Raw genomic sequence first — 19,887 nt, 5'->3', positions numbered from 1 at the left:
CTCCTCCTCCTCACGCCCAAACTCCTATTTCTTCCCTTCCTGCCTTCCTTCCCACTTCATCTTTTGCTTTCCTTCCCCTTACTTTCCTTCTTCCCATTCCTTCTCCTTCACCCCCTATCTCCCCCATTTACCCCTTCCTCCTCCCCTCCCTTCCCTGTCTTCCGGTGCCCCCGCGTCCTGCCCCTTCCGCTGGCCTGTCCCGTCTTTTCCGGAGTGGTGGAAGAGACAGTGTTACCTCTCCCACGCCCTCTATTTCATATATTACGTAGAGCCATTCCTTCCCGACACCCACCAGCGCCAGGTGTGTATGGTGGTGTGGGACCCACCAGCACCAGGTGTGTGTGTGACCCACCAGCGGTGTGTAGGACCCACCAGCGCCAGTGTGTGTGTGACCCACCAGCACCAAGTGTGTGTGTGTGACCCACCAGCGCCAGGTGTGTGTGTGACCCACCAGCGCCAGGTGTGTATGATCTACCAACACCGTACAAGACATGACTAAATATTGATTACAGTTCAATTTACAAATCTTCCTCAACTCTTCATTATTTTCAGGTTATACATATCATTTACTACCTACTGTAACTCTTTATGCAAACACTAACCGAGATTATAACACCAGGAGAAAACGTCTATGTATCCGGAATGAGGAGGAAGAGGTCAACAGGTCAGGGTTCAGATGTGAGAGGTCAGGCTACTTCCATGGTTCAGATGTGGAAGTCAGGCTGCCTTTGGTGATTTAAATACACTCCTTAATACAATAGTGTGTATGTGTGTATGTGTGTGTGTATGTGTGTGTGTGTGTGTAATGTACAGGTATAGTGAATGAGTTTATTAGAATTGTACTGTACTGTTCTCGTGACCAAGACCCAGCCACCCAATAGACGCATCTTTGTTTCAGCAACTGGTGGAGCGGGTTTGTCCACAATGAACCACAAGAAGAGCTACAAAAAAAAAAATATTAGGACAAGGTCGATAGAATGGCGTTGCAAAGATGTACAGTCGAGGACAAAAGTTCACAAACACTGACTGGAGGAATAAGGGCATTGAATCTCTTGAACTTTTGAATTTGAAGCTTCATAAACAAGTTCTTCTGAGTAGTTTTTGGTGTATGTGCGTGTTTGTAGGTTTACATATGTGAATTTTACATATTTACCTCACCTACCTTACGTCATGGTCACCCAGTAGAGGCGGCAATACCGTGGGAAGGAGACTGTTTCTACCAGCCTCTGTGTCAAGAAGTATTTTCTTATGTTCGTTCTGTATGATAACTTGGCCAGCTTGCAGTTATGTCCCCTCGTGTTGCATCACAAAGAAATGTCACAGGTTCTTCTTTTTTCATCCCTTTCAGGATTTTGAATTTTCCAATGAGATCTGATCTATTGTGCCTTGTCAGAAGGGTTGATAGTCCACTTGGATAATCGAGATGACAGAGTTCCGGAATCATTTTAGAAGCTCTATGTTGCACCTTTTCTTGGGATGTTAGACCTTTCTGGAGGTAAGGTTTCCATGCCTATATACAGAAATCCAGACTGGGATGTACTTGAGAGTCGCACAGGTGAAGGAGCATTTACCTATCTCTGTACTCAAAGGTACGTTTCATAATTCCCAAATCTCGATTTACTTATCTCAAGGCTTGTTGCGCCGCCTTCAGTGATTGATCTATCACAACACCAAGACCTTTCTCCTTGTTGACAGTATCCAGTGTCGGGACCATTTGAACAGCTCATTCAGGTCTTCCTGCATTGTTGTGACATCGTCCTGACTTGTTACCTTCCCAAATATCTTCGTATCGGCCGCAAATTTGACAATGTAGCTCGATATATTTACATCTACAGTATGTTGTTTATGTAGATCACAAACAGGGTGGGTCCAAGGATAGAGCCTTGTGGTACTTCAGTGAGAACGTTTTTCCATTCATAATGCACTCCATTAATGTTGTCTACGTTATAAAAGCTTATTCACTGGATGTGCCAAATCATAGTGACCCCTTAATTGAAGGCGAAATAAAAATTCGTTTTCTTTGTTAGGGACGACTGGCCACTAGGTGGCGCGCTACACGGAGGCCTGAAAGGGAGACATGCGACCTTGGCGAGTTTTCCTGCAAAATGTTAATGGTGGAAATTTATACAATATTATCTTGATATCAAGCGACGGAATTAAATTTAATGTAAGAAAGGGCAAGATAAATTTCGTAAATAATATGAATTAAAATAAGAAATGATAAAAACGTACACTATTGAAATCAGAGGAGTTGGGTACGATACGATACGAAGTCATTAGTTAAGAGGTGAAAGAAGATTATTAGGAATTGAAGAAAAAGTGGTGAAACTGAAATACAGTAGGAGTAGAAAGAATCTGGGCTCAACCAGATCGCTTCATCTTTCTTATTGGTGTTTTGTCTTTGTTCTGCTCCCTTGGGTCGTCAGACCTTTGTATTAATATTGGTTTATTTATATAATGCTGCTTATTATTATTATTTTTGTTATTGTTGGAGTTAGTGAGCCCGCCCAGGTCCTTGTGTAACTGGGAGGGTAGTCACATTTTTTTTTTTGAGGTGTTAGTTAAGTGTTAGTTGTGTTAGTCTAAAGGTACACTGTATGGAGAGGCCTGCCAGGTTCTTAGTGGAGCTGGTTGGTCACTCTCATCTTTATTCCTCTAGTAATGTTTTATGTAGAAATGTGTATATTGAGGCAGGAGGTGGTTCAATTACTTCTTCCTGGCTGATATAGCTGGGAGGGTAATCACATTATTATTATTAATATTATTAATATATATATATATATATATATATATATATTTTTTTTTTTTTTTTTTTTTTTTTTTTTTTTTTTTAGTGAGCCCGCCCAGGTCCTTGTGTAGCTGGGAGGAGTCACATTTTTTTTTTTTTTTTTTTTTTTTTTTTTTACTAAGATGTTAGTTCAATGTTAAATGTTAAATGTTAAATGTTAAATATTAGTTATGTTAGTCTAAAGGTACACTGTATGGAGAGGCCTACCAGGTTCTTGTGGAGCTGGTAGGTCACTCTCATCTTTTATTCTCTCTATTAATGTTTTATATGTATATTGGGGCAGGAGATGGTTCAATTACTTTCTTCCTGGCTGATTTAAACCAACTGTGTTCTTGGAATCCTTCGTTGTCTATATTATTTATCCAGTTTTGATATGTTTCTGTGTTAAGTTCAGTCACTTTTTTCCAAATATTTACAGCTTTGTTGTGTAATTTATATAAACAATCTTAAGTACATGTGTGACTGCTGCCTCCTTGGTTTCTACAGTCATCTGTAATCTAAACGTCATACCCTTACGTAGCGCATTTGTTTAAAATTTAATATTCCCTTATTAATTACAATATAATAGTTACATTACATACCTGATGTAACTTCAACGACAACTGGTAAGGTGGTCATGAAGACTACCATCCCGGTGGTTCCCCAGCACCACCAGTTGTCACCCACAGGCAACACCGCTGCTGATAGGCTCTTGTTTGAATCATTGAGTTCACGTCACTTCAGTCTCTCGCCTGGCCTTGTGAGGGGAGGGTTGTTGGCACCTGTTTTTCACTGTTCAAATAAGGTAACTTTGTTCCTTTTGTTATGGATCTATTTGTTGTCTTATGTGATGTAGCAGTTTCCCCAAAGTGATATCATCAGTGTCTCCAACGCCATAATGCTCGCCGGTAATACAGAGGCTTTCAGTGGACATCGTCAGGTTTGTGTGTAGGAGGCGACCGAAATTCCACGTGCATACACTAACATGCATTCGCCTTCCCCGTTGCTCACAAGAACAAAGCATGAGTTTCAAGGTCTCGCCAGGTGGTATAAGTTCTGGGCTCGGCCCCATAACTTTGATCATAATTACATCTCCCCTTATCTCGAGATACACTTAAGGTTTGCATGGCATCAAGTAATCAAATAGCCAGAGCGGATCACTACGTAGCAGCAAGTAGTCTAGTTGCCCTGGCTGGACTCGCCTTCTGTACTCGGTAAACATACCTTGTACATCATATCTTTATACCTTACGTAGCAGAAGGTGGTCATCAATTTTCAGAAAGTCCAAAGGATCCCTGAACACACTTTCTCTCCAGAGTACACAGTCATGGGCTAACTATTAATGCTTGAAGTACTGTACGTCTGGCAGCTCTGTCTTGAGACGGGGTGTAAAATCGAGCCAGTGTGACTTTTGCTGTACGATTAGTTGGGTTACCGTACGTAAACTGTTATAATATGAACCTGGGCGTGAAAGCGATAGACAACAGGTTTCCGATGATAATTTTGGAACACGGGTAATTATCATGCAGGCGAATCCTTTGTTTTTATTTCTATATCTATCATTAATATAAATGTACCTAATCTAAGCTAACTTAACCAAAATATCTTGTAGACCGCACTCTATAATAGCACCCAATAATAGTAGCCATTCAGTAAATTCATCGTACGTGTTTACTATTGGTCTGTCTTGTGTATAGACTGCAGGCCTACAGTACAGGTCACGCCGAGGGAAGGAGGGCAGCTGTGTAGGATACCTCGATTATTTCTGATAGCTTTGTTTAGGGTTATTTTGAAACCAATTACTGTCCTCGAGTGCAACTACTTTAGCTGATTGGCTGTTTTATAGATCTACCACCGTCTGTGTGAAGAAGTTGTATTTTTAAATTTTAGCTTTGAATTGTCTGAACACGTTACTGGTTTTAATGTGGCCAGGTAACTTATTCCAATCATTTATAATAATAATAATAATAATAATAATAATAATAATAATAATAATAATAATAATAAACGGTTTATTAAGAGTTGCAGCCGGTGGCTGAAAATATACAGACTTACATTTGATTTAGACATTATGACATAATATGCGTTGAATACATTTACAGGGCTGTACAGTACATAAATCAGGAGTTGTTTATTATTTTAACAATAGATGGGATGGTGCTATTCTTATATCTATCGGTACGGGCTCTTATGGACTGAATTTTGTTGGTGGCGGACTGAGCGAGGTGGGTGGGGGGCTGCCAGTGCAGGAGGTAGCGATGACGAGGGTGGTGCATTAGTTGGCTGCCAAACCTTTCCAGTGCTTGGTGGTGGAGGTCACTGAGGGATGGCATTTCCAGGGTGTAGAGAGGGTTGATGTAGCTGGAGTATTCTGCGCCGAGCATGATTCTGCAGGCCCTTTTCTGTACCTTCTCTACCCGACGTTGTTGGGTGGAGTTGAGAGAAGACGACCAGGCTGGTGACGCATACATTAGTTTGGGGAGAATAAAGGCGTTGTATAAGTGTAAAAAAATTGTACCATCAAAATGTTAAAAAAAAGTGTACCATCAAATTATGTTTACTCCCTCTAGTGCCTTGCCGGTTCATATCCTTAATTCTTACAAAGTTCTTTATTAAATACTCTGGGTACAGTCTGTTGAAAATCCTGTAAGTGCGATTCAGCCTCAATTACTTTATTTTATCCGCTACACTCAGCTTAACATGTCCAGCGATTGTAAGGCTTCTTGACTAATGTGGCCTCTTGTGTCCATTTCAAGACTGAACTTCACCGTGTTGTTTTGAATAATTTATAACATAAATTTTAATTTCCGTGTTAAGGCAGAGTACCATGACGAATAGAGATAGTCCAAGTGAGAAGCAAAGTTTCCTATGTGCGTCAACTAAAAGGCATTTAGCATTTCTAGAGGAGAGGAATTTTAATCTGGCATTACTTATTATGGTTGACTGTAATGTTGTATTGTCATGGTGGAGAAAATTTAATCCCCTTCCGCAGATAGACTTACAGTAGTCGGTCTAATCACACTCTTAAATGATACTGGTGATTTGCGTATCTCTCAGCAATGTGTCGCGAGTTCTTTCCACATACAAGAAAAAGTGAAAGTTAACGAATATATATGTAAATCATTGTTGTTAATGACATATCCTGACAGTAAATACATGAATAAAATTACATGTCTATTTTTTTTTTTACTTTTTTAGAGAACCAGTATGTAATTACTGTTGGGTTTAGAATACTGCAATACAAAAACTGCAGTACAGTATTGTTTGTAGATAAATTTGGTGATTAGACGAATTTGTATCGATTGTTAACACGTAAGCGTCAGTTGAACCTGATTGGCTCTCACCTTATCTGCTGGTAAACAAACTCTCGTGATTATGACAACACCTCTACCGCATGACCGTTTATCAGTAACATCTCAGACATAGGTTTAGGTTAGGTTAGGTTATCTTCTGTACTAACTTCCTTCCTCGGTTACAAGATGAAAATAATTACCCCTTCCACTCCCAGCAATAATGGTACTTAAGAGGTCAATATTCGAAAAGCCTCCCTGTGCATGATGCTGAACCAGTATGTAACAAGTTTATACCCATGTCAATACAGTACTTTATTTCAGTTATGTTTAACAAAAGTGTCATTAAGTTAGAAAATATTTGATATTTATGTTTTAGCAAGTAGGAGTGTACAGATATAGAGCGATAATGCACGCTGAATATTGACGGAGTACCCCCACACGTGATGGACACAAGACACAAGAATTAGTGAGTTACTTACATTATATTCCTTTAATAACTGATGGTACACTGTATTCACCAACAGGACTAAGTTAACCACCATGTCCGTCTTGGAATAACACCTGCCAGAGAGTGTTGTGACGGCACCTCGAGCGAGTTTACAGTACGTGTGCCTTCATAATCTGTTAACAGTAGTGGAAGTGGCTTAGGGTATTCTTATTCTCACAGATGCTGAACAACACCCTGGTTGGCGTGGGTCTGAGTGTGGGTCTGGGTCTGGGTGTGGGCTTGGGTACGTGGTGGGTGTTGCGACGTTTCTCACCACAGCTACCGGTGAAGTGAGTACAATACTGCTAAAGTTTATTGTCTTCACCTTTGTTATATAGCTTCTCCTCCTCCTCCTCCAAATGCTACCTGGGAGTTAGGTTTGGTTAATGTCTGATCAAGGTGTCTTAGGTTATGGATGGATTAGGTTGTTTAAAAGTTAGGTTATTAATGTTAAGTAAGATTGGGTTAGGTTAAGTAAGGTTGGGTTAGGTTAAGTAAGGTTGGGTTAGGTTAAGGTAATTTAATTTTGAGTAGAATTGGGGAAAATTTCTCATGTTTAATTGCCCTCTTTTTTTTTTCCTGTGTACTGTAGGTGGGAGGAGGTGGGTGAGGTGTCTCAAGTTAACATCTACCTTCTGAAGTCAGGTCGTGGTGTGCCTCTGAAGGAAGCCCAAACCACCACCTACGGCCTGGCTCACGACACACACCAAGACAGGTCAGTTCCATAGGTCACTTAACCCCTTCTCGTGGTCACTCAATCAGTCACTCATTCACTCACTCACTGCAGGTCGTTCGTGGTGATGGCAGCAGACGACCAAAGGTTCATATCGGGAAGGCAGGCCGGGAAGCTCCTGTTGGTGTCGTTGGTGGTGGAGGATGACACCGTCACCCTCGAAGCCCCAGGGATGGAGGAGGGGGTCAAGTTTAACCTCCAAGACGTTCAAAACAATAACAAGGTTGTCGACTTTAGGTGAGTTAAATGATTATAATCTGTTAAAAGCGTCCGTGTAATAATAGTAATAATAATAATAATTAATGATTGATTCACAAAGTTATAAGAGCCCAAAGGCTGAAAATATGACTTATTACATCGATTATATTAACACGGGGGAGTGGGCTGTTTAACAAAAGGATTCATTAGAGAAAATCAGGTTATAGATTATTGTTTACAGTGAGAGGTCACGGAGGTCACGTGCGCTGAGGTGTTGAACAGCAAACATGTGGTGCAGTAACTCGCCCGCAGGTGGTGTTATGTGGGACCTCATGTTGTGCAGTAACTCGCCCGCAGGTGGTGTTATGTGGTACCTCATGTGGTGCAGTAACTCGCCCGCAGGTGGTGTTATGTGGGACCTCATGTGGTGCAGTAACTCGCCCGCAGGTGGTGTTATGTGGGACCTCATGTGGTGCAGTAACTCGCCCGCAGGTGGTGTTATGTGGGACCTCATGTGGTGCAGTAACTCGCTCACTAATGTCGCTATGTGGGGCCTCACATAGTTTGGATGGATATATGAGCAATAGGGGTTGGGTGTAAATGGGACTGCCCAGTATGGACCAATAGGCCCGCTGCAGTTTCTTCAATTCTTATGTTCTTATGATGTAGGAACTAATTCACTAGATGGCGTCGTAGCGCCAGGGGCACAACACGTGGCCTGGTGTCACAGGACCTGACTCACTGCTTGTGGTGTAGTGGTACCTGTGGAGGCCTGACCATCGGGGATGGATTGTAACATAACTGTCTGCTGTTGGGTCTTATGGCAAGGCGGTCATCTCTGAATATCCTGGATCTCACTCGTGGGTGTGAAGATTAACTTGGCCAAGACTCTCAGCTGTTACTGTAGTAACCGTTGTAGGCCTCCACACGTGCAACATCTGTGGACGACCCTGCCGGTCCCGTATCGGCCTCTCGAGTCACCTCAGAGCTCAACAACGAAGGTTGGATGATCGTCATAATACTCGATTCCGAGTGACAGTAAGGTAGTAGAAGTGGTGTGTGTGTGTGTTTGCAAACTAAACACTTCAATAACATACTTACAGGTGAAATTCAACAAATGTAAAAAAAAAAAAATATTCTAGGATGTGGAAGCAACCACTGAAGGGAGTGGACTGTGGGGACGAAGTGGGGGAGTGGCTCACCAAGGTGTTGTTCAACGGGGAGACGAAGGTTCGACTCCTGTTCAAAGGGAATGTGATGCAGAGGAGAACAATTCCACCACTGGGCTACAACTTCCCCCAGTACCGATCCACAGACAGAGTGAGTCACACTCGGCACCACATCTGAGTGTTGTAAGAGTATAACTATTTAATTATTAATTTATCTGCTCCATCTCTTAGGCTGTTTACTGCAACTGTTATTATTTTTTGTCTGCAGTTATATTATGCCGACTGTACTGGGTACATGCTGGCGACAGAGTCATCACTGGAGGACCTCAACACTCGCCTCCCATTTCCCATCACTATGAACAACTTCCGCCCCAATATCGTCGTCAAGGGCTCCCCAGCCTATGATGAGGATGACTGGGCTTTCATAAGGATCGGCTCGGCGGTCTTCAGGACACTTAAACCCTGTAACAGGTAAGGTCGACGAGCTACACTTCATACTTAACACATACATGCATTATGATGACCCCCTTAGACCTACCATTTTGGGAATCAAAAGTCGAGGTCCGAACTTTGTAGTGAGGCGCCATCCAAATTTAAGCCGACACCTTGTTCAAGTACAGTTTAGTTCTGAATATTTTATGTATTTCTCTCTCAGGTGTGTCATGACGACGGTGAACCCGCAGACTGGGGAGCGATACCCTAACCAGGAGCCACTACGCACCCTCCGCTCGTGAGTGTCGTAAGCTAAGAGGGACACATTAAAACAGAGCACTGACACCCGCTTCGTACACCACTGAGAAGCCTAATGTTGAAGTGATATATGGTCATGCCAGGGTGAACGAACTATCTACCTGTCATACCTACGCACATGATCTAACGAGTAGCTGAGTTAGAAGTGAAAGTGGGTTCTATACACCTGATGATTGTTGAGTATTAGCAGTGAGGACACGACACACTAAAACAATAAACGTTTGGTACACAGGGAGGAACCATGGTCGGCACCCCACTCAACCATCTCCATTGTAAACTTAAGTAACCATTCTCAACTAAGTAGACTTGGGGGGGTTAACTAGACACGAACCAACGATCTTTAGCATAAAAGGTGAACTCCATAATCTAATCTGCTGTTAAACCTTACACGAAGGAAACTAGAAGGATGGAAAGAGGAATACTTAAGAGTTAATAGGAGAAATATAGACGGAGTGTCAGAGGAGTGAAGAAAGTATAAGATAAAATGGGAGAGAAACAGAGGAAAAGGATAGGTAAGAGGGAGGGAAAAAGACTGTGGATAAGGTTTCAGTACTGTGTTGTGTTTCAGGTATCGCTTGTTGAGTAACCCGCCTGAGTTGGCTAAGTCCTGGTCAACCTCGCCAGTCTTCGGCCTTAGTTTGGTTATTGACACAACTGGACCAATAGCTGTAGGGGATAAAGTCCTGGTGGCCAGACTGTCAACTAACCCACACCTGAAAATCTTCTAGAGTACTCAACCAGTTCCCCTAGAGTACTCAACCAATTCCCCTAGAGTACTTAACCAGCGGGTCTAGAATACTTAACCAAGAGCTTCAAACTTAACAACCAAGAGATTGTTTAAAATTTTCTACTCTACGTGTATTCATAACATAACATAACCTAACCAAACAAACAATTTCGGTGATGATTATAAGTCGATATGTATTCATTAAAATTTAACATAATAAGCTGTAGCCTCACAATCCTATTCAGAACGACATTTTAGTACTTTATTATGTTTTAGAGACCTAGAATGTTGAGAGTGGCTGTAAAACATGGACTAGGTATTACAGTATTACAGTCAAGAGAATAACAGTGACAAGGACGTGTATTGATATATTGGCGGCATCACACGAATTATTTCCGGCAACAGATTAGGGCTCAGGTGATGGTGATTCTTCCATTTATGGCGATCATGATTTACACCGATGAAAGTTGCCAGCACTAACTCTCCTGTGATACCGCCTTCAAGGTTAGGGTGACCGTAAGATCAACCAAACGAAGTAGCTGAGGACGTTTATGTAACAGATGTGTTGTGTTGAAGAACGTATTGAATAGAGAGGTACAGTCCCCTTCACTAGTGCGTTTACAGGGACTCGTCATGTAAACATTCCATAAATCATTACCATTGAGATATTTGTTTTAATATTGTTTTACTCTAATTCCATAGTATGATTACTATTGCGAGTTTCCTTCTGTCGAATGTAAACAAACACAGGGTTACCACACTCTACAAAACCTGACGAACCCTTGTAAACGTTCTAGTGAAGGGGATTGTACTTGCCACTTGTAGATTCCAGGGGTTATATCACTTAACTAGAAATACGAGACCTTCACTATAGTTATTTACGGTTTATTAATGTCCTCTCACCAACCATTCCATTATCTATCATCCCTTAGCCCTCCTATCCTTTATTTATCATTTACTATGTCTACCGTTATCCCATCTTCCAAGTATCTCATTTTACATTTCCTCGCTGGTTTAGCCAATATTCTTACTTTAACATGAGTTTATCTGTTAGTACAACGATAAATATTACAAGGTGTAAGGATCTTGTGTCTAGCTTATTAATGAGGGATCAGTACATAACGCATCATATTTATACCAAGTCTCTCTTGATTACTTAATGATCGCCTCGGCACCAGTATATTCCAAGAAGACTGACGACTATTAACACACGATTAGTTTATTCTCAGACACGTTCGAAAATTTGGAAAGGATTGAAGACGTAAACTAAAATGATAAAGTTCACTACGGTAACCTCCTAACGTGTACTAAAAGTCTCCGTGTGTGTTGATGTCATTTTCGTATGGTATCATATTGTAGCCAGTTGGTGGATTCTGATACCTCCAGTCACTAGCGACAGCCGGTGTTATTAATGTGTTAACCTACTATAGCTTGGTGACCTTTGGATACATTTGCATATTTTTATTTAATCAAATGACTATAGTTTATGGGTCATCATCATCATATTATTATTATTGGGTTCTCTCTGCAATTACATACAATTTATTATTTGCATCTGAAAATTCATGTATATATATAAAAATAATATCAAGTCTAGAAAATAATGGAACTCTAACAAAGGTCAAGTCATGGAATGTGTAGTGTTCACTAAGTGAATATTTATAAAGTAAAGTTCTCGTGTTCTTGTCTTCCCTGTGGTTGTAACCCTTACAACATGTGGATGTTACTGATTTGTAAACCTTGAGATTTTTGTATATATAATATAGAGTTAGTTTATCACCCACACACACACACAAGAGTGAGTCAGGTGTTTCCTCTTCACTCCCCATCCCTCCTTCGCGTCCCTCCCTCTCCTTTACCTCCCTTAAACCCTCTCTCCTTCTTTTTCCAATCCCTCTCTACCACCTCCCTCCCTGGTTGCCCACTCACCCCCTCCCGCCTCCCTCCATTTAAACTATTTCCGTTCTTGGTGTTAGTTGTGGTAGTGGTGGTTGTTGTGGTTGTAAGTGGTGGTGGTGGTGGTGGTGAAGTCACACTCTACTTGAGAACATCTGCCAGTTGGTCATGGCCGGCGAGGAGAATGAGCATAAACCTAACCTAACCTAAAATAGCTTGATACATTGAATAATCTGTGATCTAAGAGTGTGGGAATATATGGCCTTGAAGTATTATTTGGTTATTGTCACTGTGTGGTAGGTATGATCACGACAGACAGACAGAAGGACAGACAGACAACGTAGAAGAGAGATACTGTAATAAATACGTCTTATAAACGTTAAGGAGGCATCGTTACGTTACACATGACGTAAACACTGATTGCTGACGCCCTCCCACGCATCGCTTGTCCCCAACGATGAGTATAACCAGACTGAGACAAAGAAGACTATATTATAAAAGACAGTGTGAGATAAAGATGATAAAGACTATATGAAGAAATATAAATATAACCCTCAAACAGCACGAGAATCGAAATCCAACTGACCACACGAGATACATTGGTCAACAAAGAAAATAAAACGATAATATTCCATTCATGTACGATAACATTGTAAACAGTGTGGTGGCCTTATATACAGTACCAACACAACACATTACTCTTCCAAATCTCAGACGTTTTAATACATTGTTTTTAGCTGTAGAACTTAACAGAGTCTAACAAATCAGTGTATTTATTCGTAAAGGAAACATTCTACAGTATAGTGTCAAGCTATGGTGATAACTTGTGGTGTTAAGGCTTGAAAAGGTGTTATATAATTAAAAATTCATCGATATACAAAGAAAGTTAACTAATATAACTAAAGGGCACTGTATTATGGTGTAGTGTAGTGTCGTAGGTTATTGTGTAGTGTAGTGTGGGTTAGTGTAGAGAAATGAGTTAGGGTGTCGTGTGTATGTGTGTAGCGGAGTGTATTATAGGGTGTTGGGTAGGTAAGGTGTATCCGTAAGTGTATCGTGTAGAGCGGGGGAGTGTTCCCAAGGGTGTGCAGTAGTGGCCGCCCCATCCAAGGTCTGGCCGTCTTGGTCTAACCCACCACCACATCCGCCCTCACGCCGCGCCGCCCACCACCGCAACCACACACTCACGCCCACGACACTCATCCTCCTACACCACGTTATTTACGCACACACACACACACACACACACACATACAGCAGGAAAGGAGAGACAATGTTAAAGAAGGAGAAACAATGTTGGGGAAGGCGAGACACAATGTTGGAGAAGGCGAGACACAATGTTGGAGAAGGCGAGACACAATGTTGGAGAAGGCGAGACACAATGTTGGAGAAGGCGAGAAACATTGTTGGAGAAGGCGAGACACAATGTTGGAGAAGGCGAGACACAATGTTGGGGAAGGAAACAAATTCGAGTACATTAATCCTCACGAGGTAAAAAATGAACGGGAGGAGGTGGCGGGGGAGTGGGAGAGACATTACCTGCCAGGTGTGTCCAGTAGGGGTGACTGACGCATGGGTCTAGTGGAGTGGGGGGGAGGATGTGAGGTCATGGAGGTGAGGTACTGCAGGGGAAGAGGTCGTTGGGGAAGGGAGCATAGGAACGAGCAATAACTGAACGAGGAAAGAAGAAGAAGAAGAAAGAGGAGGAAGAAACGAGCAATAACTGAACGAGGAAAGAAGAATAAGAAGAAAGAGGAGGAAGAAGAAGTAAAAAGAAGAACAAGAAAGAGGAAGAGGAAGGAAAAAGAACAAGAACAAGAAAGAGGAGGAAGAGATCAACATACACAAGGGTTAAATATAAGAGAATTAATAATCAATATAATGCAGACAGTCGCCGTTGAACTGTTTAAAACGTATAAAGTGAAGACCGTTTAACCGTCGCTGTTTCGTTCACAACAGTTATCACAATATTTACAAACCGATTAAGAAGCCGTAACGGAATATCGCTTTTAAATAACGGAATAATGCCTTTCAATCACGGAATAACGCTTTTAATTAACGGAATAACGCTTTTAAATAACGGAGTAATTCTTTCAAATCATAGAATAACGCTTTTAAATAACGGAATAACGCTTTTAGATAACGAAATAACGCCTTTCAATCACGGAATAACGCTTTTAAATAACGGAATACCGCTTTTAAAATCACAAAGACAAACTGCTTTCTAGTCACGCCATTGTTTTTAATTTAATACGAGGATTTTTGTTTTACTTCAGCCCAAAAATTCCAAATTGGATGTTTTTCTTGACAATTATAACAAGGCGGTGAGTGACAGGCGGAGGCTCCCGTCCGTGTATAAACCAATATCTTACTGTCACTTTGTAATGTCCTTACCCGTCTCTCTTGTAGTGTGACCTAACCTAACCTAACCTAACCCAACCAAACCAAACTTCAGATATTCATTTTCGTTTCTTGCCAACTCACCTTTGTGTCTGTAAATTAAGAATCCTGAAAAATTACACTTGACATCTTTGTTTCCGTGAGAACTAACAGCTGATGGCTGACACAGTTACCTAACACTTGGGTGGGTGGGGGGAGGGGCTTACGCAACCTGTGTCGAAGGCTAATAGATAGATAGATAGATAGTTAAACAATTTTGATGAATTTATATATTTACAGGTTAGGTTAGGTTCGGGATAACTGTGAGATGTTGCGTGTGTAGTTAGCAAAATTCTCTGTCTTGCGTGCAGTAGTGTTGCGTGGGGATCTGTTAACAGGACATACAGACAGACTCACGCAATCATTCTCTCACCATCATGTGGGGTTTGAGGGAGGTGGTGGAGGGACTGGCAACACTGATCCACCAAGGAGATAAGTTTCGTGGGTGTTGGTAATACTGATGACTGTTGGTGGAGGGGAGAAGTGAGGGAGGGAGAGGGGAGAGAAATAGAGGGAGGAGGAGGATGGAGGAGGAGAAGAAGGATAGATATAGATAGAGAGAGAGAGAGAGAGAGAGAGGGGGGCACAAACATAGCAAAATAATGTGATTTTTTCATTAATTTCGTTTTCAAAGCGAAATTAATGACTTCTATAAAAAGTGCATTAAAACTACTAAATAAATTAAGTGTTCATATTAGGGGTTCAAAGTGTGTGTGTGTGTGTGTGTGTGTGTGTGTGTGTGCTTAACACCTGAATTTTTGTGTCCTTACTCACAATTCACATCTTTATAACCACATACATACATACACACACACACACACACACACACACACACACACACACACACACACACACACACATCTGTTTACACTATAATCATGAGACTTTGACCTACCTTCCCTTATCTTCCTCTCCCTCTCCCCCACCTCCCTCTCCTCCTCCCACTCAAGCAACAGACACTCATTGGGTATTCCGAGAGCGTCCACCGTCCAAAGGAAAACACTTAAGTGAAGCAGTTTCTTCCAAGACGTTTATAGTCAACAACAGAAGACGTCTACCTCCCATGTTTATCAAGTCTACTTCATATACCTTCTACCTTACTCATTTATCCACCTAACTCAACCTACCATTTTTAACCTAACCTAACCTAACTCAACCTACCATTTTTAACCTAACCTAACCTACCTTAACTAGATACGTTCACTTAGCATCAGTTAAGAGACAAAATTATATTGAGACTCTACCTTAACTAGATACATTCACGTAGCACCAGTTGAGACAAAATTAATATATCAAATCTTTTCTAAGTTACTGTGTTAAAATTGTCTCCTAATTGGTGTTAAGTTAAGGTATCTAGTTAAGGTAGAGTCTCAGTGTTAAAATTGTCCTCTAATTGGTGTTAAGTTAAGGTAGAGTCTCTGTGTTAATTTTGTCCCCTAATTGGTGTTAAGTTAAGGTATCTAGTTAAGGTAGAGTCTCTGTGTTAAAATTGTCCCCTAATTGGTGTTAAGTTAAGGTATCTAGTTAAGGTATCTAGTTAAGGTAGAGTCTCAGTGTTAAAATTGTCCCCTAATTGGTGTTAAGTTAAGGTATCTAGTTAAGGTAGAGTCTCTGTGTTAAAATTGTCCCCTAATTGGTGTTAAGTTAAGGTATCTAGTTAAGGTAGAGTCTCTGTGTTAAAATTGTCCCCTAATTGGTGTTAAGTTAAGGTATCTAGTTAAGGTAGAGTCTCTGTGTTAATTTCAAGTGTTATTTTTATTCATTGTTACGCCGTCACTTCGGAGTTTCTGAGACTCTTGTCGTGGTCTGCTGCCCGGCTACTCTGCCACAAGTCCTTCTTATAAGTGCCTCGGGCCTCAGACACTTCCTCTCCCACACTCCTGTTGTTGTTCTTCTTCGTCTTCTCCTCTTCCTTCTTCTTCCTCCTCCTCCTCCTCTTACTCCTTCTTCTTCTCCTCCCCCTCTTCTTCCCTTTTCCTCATTTTGATCTTCCTTCTCCTCTTCATTCCCTAACTTTTTCGTTTCCTCTCTCTCTCTCTCTCTCTCTCTCTCTCTCTCTCTCTCTCTCTCTCCCCATTAGGGTCCGGGAGTGTGGTTAAATAATCAAGACAGGTGAGGAAGGTGAGAACATCCGTGGGAGAGGAAGTGCTCAACCCTCCCTCCCTCTTCAGCCTGCCACGCGCCTCACTGACGAAGGCCACGCTGGGGGAGGAGGTGGGATGGGAGGCGGTGGGAGAAGGAAGAGGGATTTGAGGAATTAATTGGAGGAGGCTGTATTAAATTGAAGGTATATAAGCCCTTTGAAGAATAGGGAAAGGAAGGGAAGGGAAGGGAAGGGGAGGGAAGGGAAAGGGGAGATTAAATTGAAAATAATGAGAGAGAGAGATTAACCCAGGTAATTACAGGTAAGGTTGTTTAGGCCTCTGTGGTCACGTCATCATCATCATCATTATTACGCTAATTCCTTATTCGTTATTCATTTATGTTTATATCCCAGTGTTTATCTTCCTCTCTATCTCATTATGCCTTTCTCATCGTTTCTCACTTATGATCCATCTCTCAGCGCCTGAATCACCTCACCTATTTAGTTTGATAAGTGAATTAGTAAGTGATTTTGTAAGTGAATTAGTAAGTGTTTTTGTTAGTGATTTTGCAAGTGAATAAGTATATGTTTTTTGTAAGTGAATTTGTAACGTCACACAGTAAAAGTAGAAATCAATCACAAAACACTAGAACTCTTTTTTTTTTTTTTAGAAACCGTAAGCATCCAGTCATTCAACAGAGACCTTTCAGTCATCACGGAAAGGTCATAAAAGTTACACTATTTACACAGTTAGAGGAGCAGTTAGGCGTAGTGAGAGAGAGAGAGAGAGAGAGAGAGAGAGAGAGAGAGAGAGAGAGAGAGAGAGACACGACGCTGCCAGACCCACGACCATTTATATCTCAAAACACTCAAAATGAAGCGAGAGAACACCTCTAATTAAGGTAGAGAATCTCAGGTCAATATGGTCGTTAGTTTTCTCTCGTAAGTTATGCTCGTACGAACCTTCAAGAATTCGAGCCGCGTTTAGTAGCACGAATTTACGGAGATGCCAGAGTAACAATAACAAACGGAGCGACTGGAGAGAAAATCAATGACTCCGGTGTATCGATGCGTCTGGGGAGATATCGTGTTTATGGGATGGATAGATGGCTGGAAGGGTGGGGTGGATAGAGGAAGGGTTGGGTGGATAGAGAGAGGGAAGGGTGGGTGGGGTGGCGGCAGATGGGTGGTAAGAGGGACAACAGGTTGGGTGGACTGACGGATAGAAGGGTGTGGAGGTTGATGGACGGGGAGGAGGGGGCAGGGCCAGGGTGGAGGAGGTGGGGCCAGGGTGGGGGAGGTGGGGCCAGGGTGGAGGAGGTAGGATAGTGACCACCTGGTGTCCCCTACCCTCAACACAACTAATTACCAACCACCGGTATTCTCCCTTACCTGTCTATAACTCACGCACCTGTAATTTCCATAGTCAACAACTCCTTCACTCGGGTTGTTTACCGTATAGAGACGTCCCTTATAACTGTACTGTAGAGCGGCCCTGAGGAAGCGACACACAGGGTTTGATGGTCTTGTCAACTCGATAACAAGTGTCGTGACGTAGACCCCAGCAGTCGGATCTACTCCACAGACGATGACGAAGAGGTGGAGGTGGGTGATAGGGAGATGACCTGATGATTGAGGAAGATGCAGAGAACGAGATGAAGGAGGATTAACAAACAGAAAGTCAGAGAAAGCTTGAAGGAAAAGATGGTCTTGAAAACGTGAAGAGTAAGAAGTAGAGGAAGCTTACAGGTGAGGTAACTAATAAGCAGTGGCAGGTTAGGTTAGGTTAGGGAGAAACATTTATAGAGAACTTGTACTGAAGAGGCGATGAAATGCTCCCTGCTGGCGTAGTGAGCTGAGGGTTAGTCTTACCCTCAAAAATATCGGCTCACATGAAGATTAGACACCCGAGCTTATTTCACCTTATGACTAAACACCATAAAAAGCTTCGGGGGAGGTAAGGTAAGGGTGTTTTATAGTCAGGTGATTTAAGCTGGGGTGGCTAATCTTCACGTCATCCCATAATTTTTCATCTCATGACTCTATCCACAAGAACTTATGATTATAGTCAACACCAAGACAACTACAGGAGAGAAAAAAGGTGACTCAGGTACATTAAGTTGCGACTCTTCCTCCTCCTCAAGACACAATACCAACGCCCCCTCCTCGTTGTCATTAATTTCCTTTTAATATGTGGAAACTCTACTGAAGCCTGAGGAAGCACATCACAATGAAGGCTCCGCGCCCCTTCCTTCCTCGTGCCACTACTTCCACCCCACCACGGCCAGCATCTCCACACCTGAGGTCAGTCGTCCTCGTCGTAGTTCACCACATCGGGAAATAATCAGAGACTTGTTTTATAAAGGTGAAGACGTAGGTGTGAACAACGACGACAGACATGACTGCTGTTTCCTGGCTCATACTTAAACTGTCGTAAACGTCGTATATAATGATCATACACAGCTGAATCAAGGTCCGGCGTGGAGTAAGACAACACCAGACACACACAAGACTAGGGAGACGGTCACCTCTTTTGTTTAGCCTGTAGCGGTACACACACACACGCGCCAGCTGGTCACTGATATCCACACGAAGGTCGAACCTCCCTCTGAACTAACCAGTGTCTCCTACCTTACGACCCCTGGTAGCCTGGTGTCCCCGGCGCCGTGAAGAAGCGGCCTTCTACTGCCCGGACACCGCGGCCCTCTGTACCCCCTTTCATCCACGGCCACACAATACCTCCATCCAGTACGGTTTAAATTGCCATCATTTCCTAATTCAAATAGTCGTGTTTATTGTTGTCGTCAGTGTGAGCCGCTACAGTCCCCACCACACCTCGCCTCTGCCCTGTGTCGTGTAGTCTACAGAGTTGTATTGTATCGCGGAAACCCATTTACATCCTTGTGTTTGTTGTGTTTGTGAGACTGTAACAAGAAACTTCCGAATTTAACGTGTTGGGTATGTGTGCTGCAGTGTATGATTTACTTCAGTGAGAATATACTGTATGTGATTAAGAGACTACAATTTAACTGTAGTATCTGTATAAATCTACTCAGTTCCTCTCAAGATGAATATCGTTAAGGATTATTTTCAAAGACTGACGGAGACGATTTACAAGACCTGTGTGAGCCTGTGGAGGACGCGACCACTGTGACCTGTGTCTCCTGACCTTCTACCTCCCGAGGGAGAGGGACGAACTGTTAAGTGGCGCCCTTCTTCAGGAGTTTTACTAGTGTGATGACTGTGGCCCTCAGTGTAAACCGAGAGAGAGAGAGAGAGAGAGAGAGAATTCGTCTACATAATTATACTATTCCACGTCTCGATAATCAATATCTATCATAATTA

The 19,887-nt window shown here is 42.2% G+C and overlaps 2 protein-coding genes across 2 annotated transcripts in view; one reads left to right on the top strand and one right to left on the bottom strand.

Annotated features, from left to right (window-relative positions):
• The window catches only part of LOC121879912, a gene marked incomplete in the record, with an annotated part of 99,611 nt that overhangs the window by 70,265 nt on the left and 9,459 nt on the right, over positions 1-19,887 (bottom strand).
• Positions 6,822-10,788, top strand: LOC121879927 (mitochondrial amidoxime reducing component 2-like). The gene is made up of 6 exons (XM_042386748.1): positions 6,822-6,837; positions 7,140-7,517; positions 8,621-8,798; positions 8,916-9,118; positions 9,303-9,377; positions 9,966-10,788. The coding sequence occupies exons 2-6, from the start codon at positions 7,348-7,350 to the stop codon at positions 10,123-10,125; spliced, it is 786 nt and encodes a 261-aa protein (XP_042242682.1). The 5' UTR covers positions 6,822-6,837; positions 7,140-7,347; the 3' UTR covers positions 10,126-10,788.

The sequence above is a fragment of the Homarus americanus genome, unplaced genomic scaffold (genome assembly GCF_018991925.1).
Source record: "Homarus americanus isolate GMGI-L3 unplaced genomic scaffold, GMGI_Hamer_2.0 scaffold50564, whole genome shotgun sequence".
Lineage (NCBI taxonomy): Eukaryota > Metazoa > Arthropoda > Malacostraca > Decapoda > Nephropidae > Homarus > Homarus americanus.
This window is presented reverse-complemented; position numbering and strand designations above follow the sequence as displayed.

Bases quoted from the DNA above. Each gene is read 5' to 3' on its own strand.
- LOC121879927 (XM_042386748.1), top strand. From the start codon at position 7,348: ATGGCAGCAGACGACCAAAGGTTCATATCGGGAAGGCAGGCCGGGAAG. The intron at 7,518-8,620 runs GTGAGTTAAATG...AAAATATTCTAG, and splicing joins AACAAGGTTGTCGACTTTAG to GATGTGGAAGCAACCACTGA. The intron at 8,799-8,915 runs GTGAGTCACACT...TTTTGTCTGCAG, and splicing joins AGTACCGATCCACAGACAGA to TTATATTATGCCGACTGTAC.